The 21,746-nt window shown below is 41.9% G+C and overlaps 1 protein-coding gene across 4 annotated transcripts in view; it reads left to right on the forward strand.

The window, feature by feature from the left end:
• Positions 1–5,622: 5,622 nt before the first annotated feature.
• The window catches only part of Kras (KRAS proto-oncogene, GTPase), a 32,291-nt gene continuing 16,167 nt past the window's right edge, over positions 5,623–21,746 (forward strand). The window contains exons 1-2 of one of the 4 annotated variants that reach the window (XM_028891796.2): positions 5,623–5,782; positions 9,098–9,219. In XM_028891796.2, the coding sequence (XP_028747629.1) occupies positions 9,109–9,219 (111 nt within the window). In that variant the 5' untranslated portion in view covers positions 5,623–5,782; positions 9,098–9,108. Of the gene's footprint in view, positions 5,783–7,007; positions 9,220–21,746 lie in introns of those variants that run through there. The other 3 variants (XM_037203999.1, XM_028891795.2, XM_037204000.1) reach the window with 3 other exon arrangements.

Below are 21,746 nucleotides of genomic sequence, written 5' to 3' on the forward strand. Positions count from 1 at the left end.
TCTGATGTGCTCTTCTGGTTTCCATGGATATAGCATGCAGCCCGTGCGCCCGAGTGCGCACGAACACATACACACACACACACACACACACACACACACACACACACACACACTTAAAATTAAAGAATATATAAAAATTAATTCTTTTAAAATATAATTAAAGGAGCTGTAACACTTTGAACGGGGAAATGCGTTAAAAATTACATTTTCGAGTCTAATGTTTTGGAAAGCCATGATGCCAGTCAGGTAAGATGAAAGAAATTAGCGAGGGAGTTAGTTCAAATAGTGAGATGAATTTGGTTTTGGATGGTGAACTGATTACATTTCTCATTAGGAACAATTGGAGGGAAGAGAAGGTTGTCTTGGACCACAGTTTAAGGAGACAAGTTCATCATGGAGGGAAGCCATGGCACCTGGGCCCTGTCCATGGTGTCTGAAACTTGTGGTGCATTTTGTTACACACCAGGCAGGCCTTACCCACTAAAGGTTTCATACCCCACAAACAGTTCTGTCAGCTGGGGACCAGGTGTCCAAACACAGAACCTGTGAGCTCTCACAGACAGGACTTAGCCTTCGTGGCAGGCTGTTCATTTAGAGGTGGCCTAAGGAACTGGCTTGATGGAAATGAAGTGCTCTGAAGAAACATCGTCCATTCATTTCAGCAATTAGGCATAGAGGAACCGTCTGCTCTAAGAGGTGTAGGAATCCAGCGTTCAGTGAGATGGGGCCTTGATGACCGTGTAGCCCAGTGAGGAAAGCAGAGAAGGCAAAACAGAATTCCGTCTCATGCAAGTGTGGAGAGAGGGCAACATACTGACCAAGTGAGTTCCACAGGCCCTACTCACCTGTGCAGACTTCCTACCTGGGCGAAACAGGCTGTCCCAGAGAAGAGCCCAGGAAAGCAACACAGATGGATCCTCATGGTTACGCTTCCTGCCCTGTGTCTTGTTACTCTGGCCACAACTGTCTCGATACAAACAAAGGTTAGTGGCCTTTTATTGGTCTAAAGATGGCCAGATACGCATCAGAAACTGCCCCACAGTGTCTGTCCTTATTGTTCAGTGAGTGACAGGCACAGTACAGGCAGATCCTGCCAGATGGTTTGAATGTGCCACAGAGCAGACACCAGACGTCTAGACAGCAGTAGAAGAGACTGTGTGAAGAAGCACAGATGGGCCGGCCTGTGAATAGAATTACCAGCGTTACAGGAAGTAGATGCCTCCCAAGGAAGGCTGGGTAAGGCTTTTGACCCCACCAATGAACCACAAGAAGTGCAGTTGTTCCCGGACAGAACAATAGTTTCCTGGCTGACGACATGTGTTGTAGAATATTATTTTAAGTGTGTTACTTTTGTTGGTGTTGCATTTGTTTAATCTGTGAAGTGGTGTTACTGTGCCTGCCTAATACACCTGATGGTCTAATAAAGAACTGAACAGGCAATAGCGAGGCAGGAGAAAGGATGGGTGGGGATGGCAGGCAGAGAGGATAAATAGAAGGAGAAATCTGAGAGGAAAGAGAAGTAGACAGAGAAGGAGGAGAACTCCGGCGGCCAGCCACCCAGCTACACAGCCAGGAATGGAGTAAGAAGGAAAGAAAAAGTATACAGGAATAGAGAAAGGGAAAAGCCCAGAGACAAAAGGCAGACGGGATAACTTAGTTAAGGAAAGCTGTCAGGCAACGAGTAAAGCTAAGGCTGGGCATTTGTAATTAAGAATAAGAGTCGGTGTGTGATTTATTTGGGAGCTGGGTGGCGGGTCCCCCAAAAGAGCAAAAACAAACATATTTTGTTTTCATTTCATCTTTATGTAGCCCAGGCTGGCCTAAAGCTCATACTCTCCTATTTTAGTCACTGGGATTAAGGGGAACCTAGCTGATATGATATTTCTCGGATGTCTTTATTTAGAATAAATCCCTAACATTTGTGGTGTGGTATCCTAGAATTTCACACCTTTTAATGTCCCAAGAAACATAAAACACTGCAGTTGTTTGGCTTTGATTCTAATCTGTAGAAAAGGATGCTCCATGGAGAGGGGTCAGGTGATCGCCAGAAAACAGACCAAAATGTTGTGTGCATGAGCGTGGGCAACTTCCTTTCCAGAAGAGTTCACAGTAGAGAGCAGAAGCCACAGTTAAAGCTTGCAGCTAGCCCAGCCACCTAGCTCTTATAACTTAAATTAACCCATATTTTTATTTATTATTTATGTTCTACCATGTGGCTTTTACCTCTCTCCCATTCTGTATGTCTGATTCCTCTGGCTGGAGTCTCTGCCTTTCTTCTTCCCAGAGTCCTCTCTGTCCCTGGAAGTCCTGCATAACCTCTTCCTGTCTAGCTGTTGGCTATTCAGCTCTTGATTAAACCAATCAGAAGGCACCTTGGCAAAGATCCATCTTCGCAGTGTGAACAAATATCCCACAATAGCCCACAGTCCCATTCACGCTTGTTGCCATCCCCTCTTCCTTTCCCATGGTGATCCCAGGGCCTGCCTATGTGCATGTTCTCAGGAAAAGCGTGGAAACAGGCAGACAGATAAACTCTCTAGTGCATCCACTAGGCTTGAAGGAAAGCAACCCCAGAAGATAGCTGTAGAAAGGATGGCTGCCAGGACCTTGAGTGTCAATGTGCCGACGGCTAACTGCCAGGATGGGATGGATCACTTGATCTATTAAAAGTGAAGATTTCTGCTCTACCTCACATCAATTGTGTGACATGCATGGGGGGAGGTGTAGGAATTTGAATTTCTGTAGGCATGCAGATTATTCTGGAAGCACTGCAAACCCCAGACTCTATCCCCGCCCCCTCCCCGTCCTGGGCCCTGCTACTGCCAACTGTCGGAAACAAAGGGAAGAACACTGGGGGAGGAGGCTGCTAAGAAAGCAGCAGAGGGTGGACAGTGGAGAGGCCTGGCTGGCTTCTGTAAGAGTTGCTGAGGGAGTGAAAGGAGAGATCCTCTGTGAGGTGAAGCGGGAGAGCAGGGTGCACAGGACAACAGTAGGAACTGTCTTGCTTAGCTTTTGTTGTCAACTTGGAACACCCTAGAGTCATCTGGGAGGCAAGCCGACACCGAGGGATTACCCCAGTCAGATTGGAAGTGGACACGGCTGAGGTGGGAGGGGGTAGGGATTTCCCTGATTGTTAATTGGAGTAGGAGGGTCCAGTCCACTGTGGGCAACATCATTCCCAGGCAGTCAGTCCTTGGCTGTAGACGGGAACCAGCAAGCAGTGTTCCTCCATGGCTTCTGCTTCAGGCTCCTGCTTGAGTTCCAGCTCTGATGATCCTCAATAATGGGACTGTGACCTGGATGTATGAGCCAAATAGACCCTTTTCCTCCTAAGTTGCTTTTGGTCAGAGTGTTTTATCACAGTAACATAAAAGAAACTAGAGCAGGAATGAACATTCAATTTGGAACCCATGAGACAAGATGGTAACTGAGACCCTGCAGATGGATTAGATTTCTCTGCTGCCAGAACTTTTATAATCAGCATCAGATTCTACACAGGGTACTGCAGTCCCTTTATGACTAACAGAGTACCAATTGCAGAGAGGACACTGCAGTAGCAGCTGTGAGACAGAACGCTTACCGTGGACTTAAAGTAGCACAGAATACAGCTGTGATTTGACTCGAAACAATCTATGTTCAATAAGCACAAAATAATTTAACAAATTCACAGTGCTCATTATGCGGCAGATAGTTTTCTAGCTACCCTAGGATGTGGTTCATCAGAAGGTGACCTCAGCAAGTGTAAAAGCGGATTTCATAAGATGATAAAGGCAGACAGTGATGGGTTTAGAGAACGCTAAGCAAGGATTTAGTCTCAGGGTTCATAAAGAGGGTGCCTACAGTGTCCATTCAGCATCTCACGTCCTTGCTGAGTGTCTGATTTGTGTCGTTACTGTTGTGGGCACTAGAGCGTTCACAGTCAACACAACAAGTCAGAAGCCTTGCTCTCAGTTTATACCTTGATGGGGGAAACACGAGAGTTTAAAAAGAAAAAAATCAAAGAAGAGCTTGGCATAGTGCCACAAGCCTTTATCCCAGCAGTCAGAGGTCTGTGAGTTTGAGGACAGCCTGGTCCTCAGAGTGATCCTGTCTCAAAACAAACAAACAAACAAACAAACAAACAAACAAACAAACAAAATACTGAGATCAAATGGTGGTAAGTTTTCTGAAGAAAAATAAAGAGCAGTATTTGGGGATTGAGGGCATACTGCAATATCAAAGATGTTCTTTAGGAAAAAAGACATTTAAACAAGACTCAAAGCCGATGAGAAGAGGAGGCATTTGGCATTGGTAGTACTGGAGATGAGAACAGCTTCAGAGGAAGAAGCCAACCTCCCCTCTTCAAAGAGCTGCCAGGAGTCAACATGAATACATGAAAAATAGGAGGTGGAGCACTTGAGAAAAGGAAGAAGGTAGGGGTAGCCAATAATCTAAGGCAGAGCAGAATTTTAGAAGAATTTTGCTTTTAAGTGGAATGTGAGCCAAAGGGAGCTCAAGGCAGACCGAGCTAGTCTGATAGAGTACTTCAGCTTATGAGTGTGAATGTGGACTCCATTTCTTCTCTCTCTAAATTTCTTTCTTCATCTGTAAAATAGTGGAGATGACTCTAACCCGTGAGGGTGTTGTGATAATTAAATAGCATATGTGCAAAAACATTTAGCAGTTACTTGACATGGAGTAGGCACATTCTTTCCTCCCCTGTCTTCTTCTTGTTTCCTGGGCCTCCCACCTCGTGCTGGGAGGAGAGGTAAGGGTACAAAGAGTGACAGCTTGCCTAGCTGACATCACTTCAGGGTTCTACTGTAACAGTTTCATGGGCGGTTGATGATGTGACTGTGTGGACAGACTGCCGGGTGGGTGGGTGGGCAGTCATCTGAGCACAGGCCCTGGCTCTCTGGGCCTCGATCGATGGGATTTTTCTCGATGGTGTATCAATGCAGTCTCAGAGAATGCATGTTTATTTGCCTCCGGGTTTGACTCTGTGGATGGTAACAGATGAATGTCTTCCCCCTCATGTCCGGAGGGGACTCCTCGGATCTGTCCTGTGGAACAAGAGCAGTTCTTACAAACCAGCTCTGCTTGTGGCTTCCGGGGCAAGACAGCCAGCCTGGTCTACACAGAGGGACCCTGTGCGGGTTAGAAGGCTGCAGGCTCCAGACCGTCCAGCCAAGCGACAATGAGCAGGGCTCCCGCGGAGAGCCGCTGAGGTCCGCGCCCGGCTGGGCTGCGCGAGCCCGTTGGAGCAGCGGGCGGCCGCGTGCGAGCGGCGAGGCGGGGCGACCCGAAGCGCGAGCCCGGGGGGTCGGGGGGTCCGCCTGGGCCACCGCCTCCTCGGCAGCCGCAGCAGCAGCCGCGCGCGCCGCCGCCGCCCAGCCCCGGTCCCGGCCGCCGCTTCCCGCCCTCGCTCTCCCCGGCTGGGCTCACAGCGCCGCGGCCGCTCCCTCCTCCCCAGCGCGCGCGCGCGGGTGCGGGCGCGCGGCCGAGGCAGCGCGGAGCGCCGAGCGCATCGATCGGCCTGCTCTCTGGGGCCGCCCGCCCGCCCGCCGGGCCCATCGCGCGCTCGGGGCTCGACTCGGCAGGCGGCGGCCGCGGCGGCTGAGGAGGCAGCGCTGTGGCGGCGGCTGAGGCGGCAGAGGAAGGCGGCGGCGGCGGCGGCGGCGGCGGCGGCTCGGCCCGGAGTCCCCGCTCCCGCGCCATTTCGGACCCGGAGCGAGCGTGGCGCGGGCCTGAAGGCGGCGGCGGCGGGAGCCTGAGGCGCGGCGGCTCCGCGGCGCGGAGAGAGGTAGGGCGCGGACGGCGCTCCTGGGCCGCTGCCCGGTGCCGAGCTCGGCGCGGCCGGGCGGGGCCGCGGCGCTGAATGAAGCCGGCTCGGGGAGGCGGGCGCGGGGCGCCGAGGCCGGCGGCCGCCGCTTCCTGGACGGGGGAGCCTTCCTTCCTCCTCCTCCTCCGGGCCGCGGCCGGCCCTCCGCGCCGCCCCGGCCTCCCCGCCCGGCCTCGGCTGCAGCCGGCATCCGCGCCCGGCTAACTTGTCGGGCGGGCGGGCGGGCGCGCGGGCTCCCCCCGGCCGGGCGCGAGCCCCCGGGGAGGTGGCGGCGGGAAGGGCTCGCGGCCCCGCGGCCCGGGGTCCGGGGGGTTCTCGGGCGGGCGGGGGGGGGGATGCATCTGCCGCCGAGTTCGCGACCGCTCCCCTCCCCCACGCATGTGTGGGCTGTGACATTGCCGCGGCCACAAAGGAGGAGGTGGAGGTGGCGACGGTGGTGGCAGAACAGGTGGCCCACGCCCTGCGCGGCAAGCCCGCGCGCGACCCGCAGTGGAAAGCAGAAAAGTTAATGCGGCAGGTCTGGGTGGCTTTGTGTGGGGAGGACACGGAGGGACGGCGAGAGCCGAGGCAGGGGGCTATCCCTGAGTGGAGCGCGCGCGGGCAGCTGGGCTCACGGAGCTTCAGGTTTGAATCGCCTGCCGTCCTGTCCCCTGTAGCCTTGCGGGTTTGCCCTCTCGCCCTTTGCGGACCCGACTCCGGGGTTCATTGTGGCTTTCGGGCGGACCACTGCGAAAGCCTCTCGGGCCGGTGGGTTACAGCCCAAGTCCTGAGCCAGCCTTGGTCAAGCTGGATTCTCATCAAGGCAAAGAGTTAAAAACAGAATGACATGCTATGTTTGCCGTGGAAAAATCATCTGAGGAGACATGTTGAAAAGTCATAATAACCACTTCGGAATTAACCATATGACTTGGGGTCGCTCTTCGAGGAAGGGCCAGCCAGGTTGCTGACCCCCCCCCCATGTGATAGACAATAGACATCAAACATGCGTGGTATCAATATATTTACTTTGAGACTGTAGCCATCCTCAAGCATCCTTGGTTTTAAGAGGTGGCAGGTAGTAATTTAATTTTACACCTTTTTTAAAAAATAGCAAAATTGTTGGAATCTAGTCCAGGTCACACCCCTTACTACCTTTTGTAATGGAGGGGGGAAGGGGGGGAAGGGGGGAGGGTGCGTCTTTCTGGCTTAAGCTCTTCTTTGAGTAAGACTTTTTTTTTCTTCTAGTAGACTTAAACATTACAAGGTTTTAAAAACCTGACTTAAGAATTTTTATTTTCGCAAAAACTAGTGCATCAGTAAGTACCAGGAGATGTGTCTCTAATCATCACACATGTGATCCAATATCTGTTCACAGTATACCCTAAGTTAGCCAACATTTTAGTCTGTAGGACTTATTTACACCCTTAAACAATTATTGAGGGTCTCAAAAATCCTTTGGGGGGACATATCAGTATTTACCACATTAGAATAAACAATTTTTAGTTTTCAGTTAATTTAGAACTAGAAATAACATGTCTATTGGTAACATGGATGCATTTTCAATGAAAAATAACTTTTCTAAAGCAAAATAAGAATTAGAGTGGCATTGTTTACATATTAGCAACCTGTTTAATTGTATGTCTTCATAGGAGATGATTGTACTCGCTTATACCTGCATCTTATACCGGCATTCTCTTATTGTGACTAGAGCCCAGAAAGTTACCTGCACTTGTAAAAATACAGTTAGAAGGCTAAAAAACAATTGCTATAAAAATAGTTTTAACCTCTTGTTCCCTACCACACAAAGTCTTAGGAACCCGTTGGGTTCCTAAATTGCTCTTGTAAGCTAGCCACACTATTTGTGGGAGAGAGGGGCAAAGGTCATGTTTCCATGTGATTCTTTTCATCTATCTCATTTGCCATGGCCTACATTTGTTATAATACTTGAAGGCCAACAGGTAAGTTATGTTAGTACTGGCTCCCAGGATGGCCCCAGACAAGCAGCAAGAAAGGATAGGTGGGGCAGGGCAGGACAGGGAGTTGGATGAAGGGCTGGGAACAGTGTTTTCTGACCTTGTTTCTGTTATCGAGGGGCTCAGGCACAAGGTGAGGAGGACAGTATGTTGGAAAAACAGCTACATTTTTCCCTCTTGGTACCTGGGTGAATAATTCTTGTTCATCAATTAAGTAGACTCTGTATTTTGTGTTTATTTACACTATATACACATACATTGATCTGGAACTATTTATTCTATAATAATGTGGCTTTACTCCCATTCTTTTATAGCCATGCCCCTTTATTTGTAATAATATGTATTATATAAGGGAAAGGAGAGAAAATGTCTTCATGTAATAGCGACTAAAAAAATAACAGATCTTTTCTATTTGGGGATTATTAACTGTATAATTTGCCAGTACTTACTGCACCTGTTGGGAGACAGTGTACTGTAAGCAGAGTAAAAGTTGCAGGGGTTACTGAGAAACTCTTTACATCTTTCACATTTTTTTTCTTGCCAAAAGTAGTGTTTATCTCTGAATTCCACTCTATTTTTCTTGTGCAGAGGTAACTGTTTTTTAGTATTCATATAGGATTATATGTTATAATTGATCTGATGAGTTATACCAAATAGTTGATCCCAAATCCTTAAAACTACTTTTTAACCTTTGTTTTCCCCACAGGTAACTTAAAGATAAAAATGTCATCAAATATTATCTTTATTTGCCTCATTGCCTAGGTTTTTCTTTCCCCACAATTCGGTTTTGACACCAGACTCCTATTTTGTTGCCTATCATGAAAGAACTGTTCCGATGGCTTTAAAACAGAATTCTGCAACTGTTGGCTCCAACAAAGATGCTCTTAGGCTACCTACTTGCAACTTTTAATATCCAGTCAACCAGGAATACTGCAAGGGTAGATGTGGGGATAGCTGTCAGCAAGCTTATGCAGGTGTGTCCACAGGGTATAGAGCGCTGTGCAGACACTCATCCTTAGTGAAGTCACAATACATTCCTTTGAGAGCCATTAGCTGCTACAAAACAGCAATCTGGCTGTTTGATCAAACACGCTGGATGAATATAGGATGAAGGAACTGGTTTCCCTGTATTTTTATGAAGTGTTGATGAGGTGAGTTGTAAATAAGTATAGCTTACTCCTTTGTACATCTGCAGTCACTGTATTTCAGAATACCTTAGAGTTTTATATAAAAAGGTGAGTATTAAAATATTGATAAGAGTGTTTGATAATCTTGTGTGAGACATGTTCTAATTTAGTTACATTTTTATTATTTTTATTATAAGGCCTGCTGAAAATGACTGAGTATAAACTTGTGGTAGTTGGAGCTGGTGGCGTAGGCAAGAGTGCCTTGACGATACAGCTAATTCAGAATCACTTTGTGGATGAATATGATCCTACGATAGAGGTAAATCTTGCTTTATATTCTACATATGGTTTGTGCAGAACGATCATCTTTTGCATAAAAAAGATACCTCTGATCATTTTTGTATTTATTAGAAAGTTATACTGAAATTTATTTCAATTTTATGTGATGTCCTTTAGTTTTAAGGCTTTAAACTGAGTGGTAGGTAACCATAGATGCAAAGAGCCCTACTTTCGAGAGAATGTCACAGAGAATAAGGGCTAAGGTGCCCACTATGTCCTTGTATTTGCAGTTTGGTAAGTATGTTTCATGGTTTTGTGAGAATATAGCTTTGCATTTGATCTGTAGCTGCGGGGGTTTTTTGTTGTTGTTGTTGTTTTGTTATTTTTGAGTCAGGGTCTCACTATGTAGCTCTGACTGCCCTAGAACTCACTACTCACTATGTAGACCAGGCCAGCTTTGAATTCACAGAGATATATCCACCTGCCTTGCCTGCCTCTGCCTCCCAAATGCTGGGATTAAAGATGTGTACCACTATGCCTAGTGCAAGTTATTTTTTTGAATGCATTTCATTTTTATGGGTTTCTTAGAATTTTGCTGTGATGGTGAAAATTGGATTATACTAGAAAAATAGAATCATTTGATGGTTGAGTTTTTTAAACTTAATATAGTTTGATGAATAAGATCTTCAGAATTATTTTCAGATATTTTTTATTCCATAAAATCTTAACCAATTAAAGGCCAACTGCTAAAGAATAAAATTAAAACCTGGAAGAGATCTTGAAAAATCAGGTAGTATGTCCTATTGCTGGCAGTAGCAAAGAAGGATTTATTCAACCTCTAAGACCAGTAGGAGGGGCTTTTCTTTAACTGTGCTTGTTAGCTCATTTTTCACAAGGTTATTCACACATTTTATGTGTGATCTAAATATATTAAATTAACATCAGTGAAACAAGAAGTAAATGTTATCTTGCCTTTGAAATAGCCTTTACTATTAGATTATTTCTTAGACATCTTTACTGCAGGGTGTGGACTTCCCAGTCCTAGCTTTTATTCTTTGTCCTACTGTTCCATTTCTAGTTTTTTGAGGTAGGTGCCCTGAGGTGGGCCTTCAGTTAGCTGAGGCCTAGCATGGAGTCATGGTCCTCCCTCCAGCTTCCACCTCTTAAGTGGCCTGTGTGCCTCCATGCTCCAGCAAGGCTGTGCTGGGGAGTCATACCCAGGGCTTGTGATATGCTAGGCGATCCTTTACCCTCTATATCCCTGTTTCATGTACCAATTTAAAAAGAAACAAAAATCAGTTCTGAAGAATTTTGTAGAGCATTGGAATCATAAGCTATGAAATCTCAAGTAGGTCACCGTACTGTTATGGGTCTCTCTGTGTCTTGAAGAAACACTGTGCTGAGATGGGTTTTGAGGGCATTGGTGAGCTTGGAAAAATGTTTATGTAACTTAAAACATTGAAGGTTGATTAAAGAACTGTTAGAAAGTGTCAAATAATTTTAGTAGTGCACCACCCTCCAAAAAATAGAGCAGAGAGCCGGGCGGTGGTGGTGCACGCCTTTAGTCCTAGCACTCGGGAGGCAGAGGCAGGTGGATCTCTGTGAGTTCGAGGCTAGCCTGGTCTACAAAGTGAGTTCCAGGACAGTATAGGACTAGCTATACAGAGAAACCTTGAATCAAAAAATAAAACAAACAAACAAAGCAGAATGCTCATTTGTAAAGATTTGACTTAAGCATAGAAAGACTTTTATTTGGTTTCCAGTTTTTAAGAAGTTGCATTGGTGAAGTAGAATCCTTTTACATTTATTTTGACAAGTCAGTTCAGGGCTGTATGTAGTTCTGCTTTTTTCTTTGAGGAAGATCTAAAAGTTCACCTGTTTTGATGGGTATTCTAAATCCACAGTTACTTGGTATGTCCTACCATTTAAATCAAATGTAAAAGGAAGTTTTAATAGAATACATGTGATGTGTGGAAGTTTTCCTGGGATTTGGAAGATGATTTCAACAGAAGTAATCATCTTCCTTGAAACCTGAGCGATTGCATTGTGCTTTCTCCTGTCAGGTCCTAAAGCTTCATGAATATAGACACACAGAACGAGGTCAGAAATGCAGGCTAAAATAGCTTAGGAAACCTGTAGCTCAGATTTGCTAACAATCCATTATGTGCAAGGAAGGTAGAAAAGGTTTCTACATGTAAATTTCTAACTCTGAGTATGATTTCTGCCAAGCCAGAAGACTTGACTCTGGGGAGCACTGATACCCTATGAACTTTGAAACTGACATCCCCAAGTAGTTAGCCATCTGGAGAAAAGTATCAGAGATCACCCTTATCTCACAAGCTGTGGTGAGTCTCGAGGAAACTGACAAGGTAGTTTCTTTGGGTAGTTCATCTATGAGAAAGGCAAAAGAACTTAAAGAGACTTGGTTAAATAAAAGTGCCAGCTTCACACCATTACCAAAAGTTTTAATTGATGAAAAATGTGGTCAGAGAGAAAATTCATGGGAGCTGGGTCTGGTGGCAGATACTACTCTGAGGCGGGAGGATTTCCAGTTCAAGACCTGCCTGAGTTACAGATTAGGTACAAGGACAGCCTGGGCAACATAGTGAGACCCTATCGTAAAGTGAAAAATAAAAGAAGGACTAGGGATGAAGTGCTTGTACTTTTGGAATTCCGTTAGTTTCTCTACTGTAAAAAAAAAAAAAAGGCAAGAAGTCTTTTAAAAATTTAAATGATAATATCACTAAATTTTATTTTAGTGACTTAGACTTTGTGAAAAAATTTGATTTTTATCTATGAACTTGGGAGGTATTCTAATCGGACTAAGGATATTTAGCTATTTAGTGGTAAGACTGAATTAAAATTTTCTGAAAACAAGTGATATTTCCACTATTGTATTTTTGTTGTTGCTTTTTTTTTTTTTCTTTCTTTCTAGACAGGGTTTCAAAAAAACTTGTTTGTTGTTTGTGTTTTTACCTATAGATACAACCTGTGATTATATCAGTTTATAAATCTATATACACAGGGTTTTTCTGGGTACCCCTAGCTATCCTGGAATTCACTCTGTAGACTAGGCTGGGCTCAAACTCAGAGATTCACCTGCCTCTAGAGTGCTGGGATTAAGGGTGTGCGCCACTGCTACCTGACCACTATGGTTATTTTTTAAAGGTAAGAAAGTAGCTGTTTTTCCAACTAAGAAAATGTTTAATCATCTTCTAGATTATTCATCAGTATACTGTGACTTGAATTTAATTGACTAATGACAGCCTGTGGCAGATACACAATGGAGAACTACATAGGTGTGACCTAGACCATATTAACAATGGAGACAGTATACATGAGGATCACTTTGACTTGTTCTGAAATATTGTTATTTTTCATGAAGTCCACTAAAGTTCTTCAAAGAAATAATTATCTTGTTAGAGGGACACGGTTATTACAGTCTCATAGGAAGTCCCCAAACAATACTCAACTAGAAATAGCAAAGAATGAACTAGCCAGCACATCAGTTCTGAGATTAAATAAAGCCTATGTGCTGCATATAGCTTTAAACATTGCTCAGACTATCAGATTCATGCCCCAGTGGTAACTTTTATTTTGGTTTTCAAGTATGACATAGATTTAAGTTCACCTTTTGTAAAGTTAAGTTGCTATGCATTATGTTATTTTACTCTAAAGTTGACTAAAACCCTGACTTGAAAATAGTTTTATTTTAAAAGCAGTTTTGTTTAAAGCTGTGACCAGCTCTTCTCCCTTTTGTGAGTGCCCTCTACTGGTAACTTACTTGCTTTTATAATAAATAACAATGAAAGCTCAAGTTTGTTGTTTTTTGCTATAGATACAACCTGTGATTATATCAGTTTATAAATCTATCAACTTTACTTGGGTGTCTTATATGTAATTAATAGCTTTACATTTTTTACATGGGTTTTACTCAGCTAACACTGATACAGAGATTACTATGTATATTACGTAGGCTTAGCTAAGTAGATGAAATATGTACAAGAGGAAAGGAGACCGGATAGGAGAACAGACTGCATTTCCCTGTGAGCACTGGTGGGCTTAACTTGTTGGATGAAAGGACTAACAGCTGCAGTGTGCTCTGAATTTACCTGCTTGTGCTCTGGGGCCACTGCGTGGACTTTGAAGCATTGTGTGTCAACAAAGGGTTCTAGGAAGGGCTTGTTCAAAATGACAAACAGAAGGTTCCTGTTTTGTAGACTAGTTGAGTTGTCTAACTAGAAAAAAATCAGGCAGTGTTTTTAGATCAGTGTTGAGTATTTACTTAGTATTTATTTAGACCTGAATTTTAAAAATTTATTGGCTGTGTATCTGAGATTCTTATGACTAGGTTTTAAGAAAACCTGGGATTCCTTAATTCATAAAATATTATTCAAAGCTCACTTTGTCCCATGAAGTTTTCCTGAGGATTGGAGAAACATTAAGGAGCCAAAAGACTAGCTAGATCCTTCCCTTGATGATGCCTATTCATTTTATATGTATTTTTTAGAAGCAGAATTTAAGTTAGTGATCCAAGACTTTATCCTTTGAGAGCATTAGTTTCTTATCTCTGTGCTGGAATGTAGCTCCTTGGTAGATTTCTTAGCTGGCATGGGTGCCGGGAACTGAACTCAGGTCTTCTGCATGACCAGTATATGCTATTAATTGCTGAGCAACCCAGACCCTCTTATTGTGATCTTAATTTAATAAAGTTAGTAGTAATGAATAGTGATAAATACTGAGAGAGTTAGTGATGGATAATGCCTTAGATAATGTTTTCAACTTTTAATTTTGAAAATTTCAGGCTAATAAAGTCCATCATGAAGTTGGAATTCAAGGCAGGAACTCAAGGCAGGGACTGAAGCAAAGGTCATGGAGGAATGGTGCTTACTGGCTTGCTCTCCATGGCTGGCTAAGCCTACCTGCTTATTCAGTTCTGGACTACCTGCTCATGGTGACACCACTCATAGAGGGCTGGACCCTCCCACATCAGTCATCATTCTGGCTTACAGGCCTGTAGCATGAATCTTAAAAAGTCTTATTAATAAGAACAAACCTGGAGCCAGGTATTGGGGTGAACGCTAGAAGATCAGAGAGACAGAACAAGCCACAGCCACCTCACCTTGCTAATTCCTCAGCTGATCCTGTTTCCTCAGACTGGAAACCTCTGTGTCCTCATCTGAATGGATCTCAGCTGAACTACTGTTGAAAGCCTAAAAGCTTAACCAGGCTCTACTTCCTGGTCCTCACGCTTTATATACCTTTCTGCTTCCTGCCATCACTTCCTGGGATTAAAGGTGTGAGTCACCATGCCTGTCTGTTTCCAGTGTGGCCTTGAACTCACAGAGATCCAAACGGATCTCTGCCTTCAGAATGCTAGGATTAAAGGTGTGTGTGCCACCATTTTCTGGCCTCTATGTCTATGTAGTGGCTGTTCTATTCTCTGACCCCAGATAAATTTATTAGGGTGCACAATATATTGGGGAACACAATATCACCACACAGGTCAGTCTGATGGAGGTATTTTCTCAATTGAGCTTTCTTTTCCCGGATGCCCCTTCCTGCATCAAGTTGACACAACAAAAACAAAAAACCAAGCAGTACAGCATTCAGACACATAAAATAAAAATAAATATTTTTTTGAAAAATGTAACATACTTTAATATTAGATAGAATTAGCATAGTTGCTAGGAAGAATTTGAAGAAATCTGCACAGCTCATACTCTTGTACACATAACTTCAAACTCTGGTGGTGTTGGCAATACATACCAAAATATAAAATGCATGTCCTTTGACTGGTAATTCAGCTTCTCAGAAAGTTATCCTATGGATTTAATTGCTAAATGTTTAAATATATGTTTTTCAACAAGAATGTTTATTATGCTGGTAAAGATTTTTAACTGAACCCAGATTTGGTTGCCAGCACCCATATTGGGCAGCTTGCAATTCCAGCTCTCCAGCATCTGATGCCTCCTTCTGGCTTCTTCCGGTACCTGTATGTACATGATTTACTTACATATACTCGGGCATACACACATCCATATAAAATAAAACATGAAAATAACTACATGTCTGCCAATGGAAAATTATGGTCTGTCCATACAAGTTATATTTTCAAATTATTGGAAAAGATTAAGTAAGTTTATATGTACCATCATTGAAAAATGTCTATTACATAGGCTGGGCCACAGCACATTATGCTGAACACTGTTTATTTAAAACCAAACTTAATTACTCCTTCATCCTCTGTGCTCTTCAGTTTTTAAAAGTGAATATACATACATAAACCTCAAAAGTAGTTACATTCGATTGGAGCTGAGGAAGTATAAATACTGATTTTGAAGATAGAGCACTAAAGTTTTAGATTATCAGATTGTTGTGATTAGAGTTCCCTCTTTTTACAGTTACAATGTGTTTAACAGTAAAGATGCACTCTTGGTTTAAGAAATTTGACATCAAGGCCAGGTAAAGAGAGAGTTGTATAAAACATGAGAATTACATTGACATCTGTAATTATTAAGACTGCTCTATGGTCATTTCAGCTCCCTAATCTTACCTTGACACAAACAGTAATTGGTGGGAAAACACCCTGTGACTTCAGAAGGTTGTAGATACATGTCTTTTAATATTCTTGTTTTCAAAATCCCGCTTCCTTGTGTTTATTCAGATTTTTGAACTAATGTTTTATCTCATAGGAGTAGTACACATTTTATTTTCTTGAATGTAAAGAGTTATCCTAATTCTAAGAATTTGGAAAATAAGTTTTTTGCTTTCTTTAACCCTTCTTTTAAAAAATTTGTAATCTCACATTTTGTCATGAACTCATGGTTTTTAATATCCTTGTTCACCAATCAAAATAGAAATACTGAACTGTTGGTTTTAGTTCTCCTTCCTTGGACTTGTCCAGACCTACTATGTTTTGATATGGTAACTTGAATTGCAAAGATCATTCTAAGTACAGATTTCTTATGATTTTATAAGGATAAGATGCGCTTCTGGATAGTTGCTAGTGCCAATGACCTGTGTCCTCCTTTTTTGGTCAGTAGTAGAATGCTTGATATACTATATTAAAGAATTATAATTAACTTTTTATAGCACTTTTCATTTTATGAAGATTGTTGTTTTTAATCTTCAGCTGTATGATTATATCCATTTTTTATCGAAAGAACAATGGCTTGGAGTAGATGGGAGATGAAGTAGTTTGCCAAGACCACAAATAGTTTTCTATACCACAAAGAAGGAAAGTTCTATAGTTGCCTGTAGCTAAAGACTCCAGGCCTATCTCTAGCTTAGTTTTCTGTTCTGAACACAGAGACCTGCCTTTCAAGATGTCTTTATGTCAGACCCAGTAGGGCAACCTGTGAACATCGAGAATTAAAATTACACCCATCTCTACACTTCATTATGTTTCTGTCTTTAAAACATTGAGCTGAAAATCACGTAGAACAAAATAACCTTTTGAAATATGCAGTCAGTGATGGCTAGTCCTTTCTCAGGGTTACATCACTGCTATTTAGTTACAGGGTATTTTCATCACACCAGAACCCTTCTCTTTCCACTCCCTGGCAGCCATTAACTGCTTTCTGTCACATGTGCATATACAGTGTAGCTCTTGGTGTCTGACTTTACATGTTTTCAGGGTTTAATCCTTGTTACAATATTAGCACTTCATTCTTTTTTATGGCAGGGTAGAACTCTATTATGGACATACCATATTTTGTTTATCCTTTCATCAATTAATGGGCATTTGGGTTCTCCTTAGGGCTGTGTTGAATAATAGTTCTGTTGTACATTTATGTACAGATTTTTGTGTGACCATCTCTTTCAGTTCTCTTGAGATTGGCCTTGTGTTTGACTTGTTGAGGACATGCCAAGTTATTGTTCACAGCGGCTGTACCACTTCTACATTCCACCAGCCACCTTTGAGGGCAGCCATGCCGGTTACACGAGCTAAGTGTTCTCACAGCTGGACAGCCTTCTCATCACTACTGCTGTGGCCACCTTAGGAACGTTCTTTTGTCTCTTGTAATTTCCTTATTCCCCTAGTTCCTCCTCTCTCCCTTTTGTTTAACAGTTATTGAAGTCAGAAGTGCACTTGATATTTCCATATTGAGAACTTCATATGGAGGATTAGTTAATTAGGTATTAGGAGACTAAAAAGCAGAAAGACAGCACTGAACTAATATGATAACATCCAGAAGTGGCTACCATCCCTGATAAAGAATTGCTGCAAAGATTTGGGGGATATTGGAATTAAAAACTCAGGATGTGCCCAATGGTGCAGAGGCTTCACCTGCAACTATTGCTGGTACCTCTGGGTATATGTGCTGAGCTAAAGCAATATCTGGAAGGAAAAAACAACAAACTCACCTTTTACAATTTGTTGCAATGCTTGCAGTTAGGATGGAGAATCTTAAGTGCCCCTTCCTACCTAAAAGCATCTCAGGGATAATTGGACAGAGTCCATGAAGTGTGGAGGACTCTGCAAGCTGGCTTGCCCTGTTTTACTCCCTGCTATTTGCTCTTATTCCCACTAAGCTAAGATGTATTGAATTCTTTGAATCTGTGGTACTTAGCATAGTGTTTCCTGCTTCTTGTACATTTTCTCTGGTGTTGTCTACGTGACCTCCTCCCCCTGTCTTTCTTGAGTCATATAAGCACACTTCATCTCTTGTACGGTACCATTTGCACTTTGTCCTGTTTAGTGGTAACATTTCCATTTCCTTAATTGCTTACATTCATTTCTTTTCCTCAGATTGACTTCCTCCATTTACAGGCTGAGCTGATTGTGCTGGTACACACTTGTAATTCTATCACTTGGGGACTGAGGCAGGAAGATTTTTAATTTGAGGTCAGTCTGGACTACATAGTGATACTGTCTCAGAAGAACAAACCCACTAGGCAGGCATGGTAGTACATGCCTTTAATCCCAACACTCGGAGGCAGAGGTAGACCATCTGTCTGAGTTCTAGGACAGTCTGTTCTGTATAGCAACTTCTAGGGCTACCTGTTCCAGGAAAAGGAAAAGAAAGAAAAAAGAGAGAGAGGAAGGAAGGGAGAGAAAGGAAAGTCAAAGATAAAACAGAACCTTTTTTTTTTTTTTTTTTTTTTTTTTTTTTTAAAGAAAACAAAAACAAAAACTGAGTACAGATTGAATATCTTACATGGAATGCTTAGAACCAAAAATAAGTCATGCCAATGGATATCTCTTTGGGCCACCAGCTCACCAAAAAAAATAAAAATAAAATAAAAATAAAAAAAATAAAAAAGAAGACATGGAGACTTATTAATTATGAAAGCTCAGCCTATAGCTTAGGCTTGTCCCAGTAGCTTTTATAACTTAAATCAACCCATTTCTATTAATCTACATTTTGCCTCGTGGCTTTTTACCTCTCTTTCATCTTGCAACTCCTGTTTCCTCTCTGGGTCCTCTGTTGTTTCCCATGCCTAGATTTATCTCCTCTTCTCTCTCTGCCCAGAACTCCCACCTGACCTCTTCCTGCCTAACTATTAGTCATTTAGCTCTTCATTAAACCAATCAGAAGGTTCCTTGGCAAAGACACACCTTCACAGCGTACAAAAAGATTATTCCACAGCAGTTTCAAATTTCAGTTTCTAGGATTTTTGGAATGGTTGTGCATTTTCACTGGTTGAACATCCAGTGTTTTAGACTTTAGAACATTTCTGGTTTTAGATTAGGGAGCTGTAAGCCTGTCAGAAGATGTGACCTTTAGGATCGCAGTGGCTGTCCTGGAGTACAGCAGAGTAGGTAGGAAAGCCATGTTCCCCTCCCTGCAGTTCTTTTTGATTGTAAAGAGTCTCATATAGCTGAGTCTGGCCTTGAACTGAACTCAGTACACCCTGACTTCCAACTCCTGATCTTCATGCCTCAGCCTCCCAAGTGAGTTCTGGGATTACAGACATGTACTTCTCAGCCCCAGCCTTGCCTGATTCTGTTCTGTTATTAATCATACCAAGCTGCTGTGAATATTTCTAGCTATCTTTGAGAACTGACCATACAACCTTAATAAACAGTGGTATAGAACACATCATTCTTTAATGGATTCAAATCTTGAGAAATGTAATAAATTAAAGTGCATGACTATTAACAGAGGAAGTAAATTTCATAATTTTTCCCTATAGATGTTATAAGCAGTGAAAAATACTTGTAATACATGTTAAGAAAACAGCAAACCACTACAGAAGTAAATCTTCAAATAACACATGAGCTGATATTTCAACAGTTCTATTCATAAAGAAAGGAAGGCACAGCCTGAAGGTGGAGATCGAATGAGATAATACCTGCAATGTACTTATCATGCTGTGTGGCACATAAAGAAGGACTTAGCACACCTTGGCTGCTGGATTACTATTGATAATAGTAGGAACCCTTTCAGCCAAAGTTTCATTAGCTAGTTTTCTGTTTACTTTGCCTGTTTTCCCAAGTTGATTATTCTAAAAAATGAGCATGCTGAATATATTCAGTTACACTAGAAAACTATAAACTGTTCTGGTCATTGAGTTTTCTTTGTCTTGAGTGGTTTATCCCTCTCTGCCCCAATTCCTCTTAATGATTCCACAGATAAGTTTATGTTCATTACAACATTAAAGGCAGACAGGTGGTGGTGGTACATTCCTTTAATCCCAGCACTCAGGAGGCAGAGGCAGGTGGATCTCTGTTAGTTTGAGGCCAGCCTGTGAGAGCAAGCTCTAGGACAGCGAAGTCTACACGGAGAAATTCTGTCTCAAAAAAAAAGTCATACAAGTCAACATAAAAAAAAGATACGAAGGAACCAAGGCATGGCTGAAGTAGGAAGATATAAAAACTAATATTATTCTCCAAAGAAATGCATGATAAAACCACACAAATTTTTAGCTTATCAAAATTATTTTTTAACTAGAAGTAGGAAATTTTTGTTAGTAGTGATGAATGGTTATATTCTCATTGTTTGGGAAAGTGATGTAATGCATATCCTTTGTGCACCAACTTTTTGCCTTTTTTTTTTTTTTTTTTTTTGATACTGAGTTTTCTCAAGTAGCCCAGGGTTAGCATTAAACTCACTGTATAATAATAACTCCCACTGGCCTCCTCCCTCCCTGGGATTACAGATGTGTGCCTCAAAGCCTGGCTGTTTTGTCATAACTTAACATTTGTACCTCATTTGATTTAGTTCTTCATGGTCCAAAATTTAAGATAGTTGAAAAACTCAGCTGTTCTTAGTCTTTACCATATCATAAATGTTCTAAAATAGTACATGTTATTCTGATGATGTTTTTACATAAAAATCTATATTCTGTATGATTTGAATGAAAATACTAGTATTAAATTTGTTAGTATTTTATAATTAAAAATGACTCCATTATCTTATTAAAATTTATAGCTTTTAAAAGTTTACCTTAAACTCACATTTGGTTTTAGAAGACACTTTAAAAAACTGAAAAAGATTTAAAACTAAACTGTTGATTTAAAAAACTCTTCATGCAAACTAATATATTGGAAGCAGTAGTTTTTGTGTGGTTTCATTTTAGATATGCAGTATCTTTAGCAGAATGTTTGAGAGGGGCTGGAACAATTTTAAAATTTTGAAGAAAACAGATCTTAAGAGTACAGGAAGGATACCTGCTAGGAACCAGTGGCTGCCGCAGACAAGACAGCTGCCTGTGGACTAAGGGTGTCTGAATCTGTATCTGTATGTGTACTAGGGGACAACTAAGGGGTGGTGGTGGTGGATGCCTGGATTTCTGGTGCATTTTGAGAATAGATAATGATGTAATACTTTTAGTTATTGTTGAATACCTATGTAAATTTTTGTAACACCTTTTAGGATGCCTTGCTAGTGGATAACTGTCATTTTTAAGTCAACTGTTATTTCCTTAAAATTATCATACATGCTGTTGTTTCAAAGGCTATGAACATTTGTAATGCTATAAACAAACAAACAAATAAATAAGTACAGAATTGCTTTCCAAAAGAAATGTGCCTCATTTTATCACCACAAATGGTTTAATTCCACCTGCAATTTTATTTTGAAATTTTATACTACCTCACAGAGGGAAAATATGGCACTTTGGCTGGGGATAAGGGGACTACATGGAATAACTTTTCCTTATTCTGTTACTGTGTTGAGTGAGTTTAAGTGACTTTATTTTGTCCTAATTTACTGAGGATATTAGTAACTTGCTACCCTGATGTACCTTCTTTGAAGGCAGGAAATAACATTCATTTAAAATGTGAAATATTGGTGCTTCTCTTTGTTCCATCATTAACTAGTTTCCTTATAGAATCTATTTTAAATTGACTGAACTTTGGTATTGTGTAACTTTGATAATGTGATGATTATTTTTAAGTAAGGAAATAAACAGTTTGTTTTCAGAGTACTTCAAATTTGTGAAGTTACTTTACTGGCTTACCCACAGGGATTGGCAGATTTTTCTGGAAGATTCAAGTCTTTGTCATATCATCTTTGGGGGCCCTTGACTTGTTGGTTTTTGTTTCTTTGGGTGGGGGGCATTGATACAGTGTCTCACTATGGAGACTTGGCTGACCTGAAACTTGCTGTGTAGACA

The sequence above is a fragment of the Peromyscus leucopus genome, chromosome 3 (assembly GCF_004664715.2).
Source record: "Peromyscus leucopus breed LL Stock chromosome 3, UCI_PerLeu_2.1, whole genome shotgun sequence".
Classification (NCBI taxonomy): Eukaryota; Metazoa; Chordata; class Mammalia; order Rodentia; family Cricetidae; genus Peromyscus; species Peromyscus leucopus.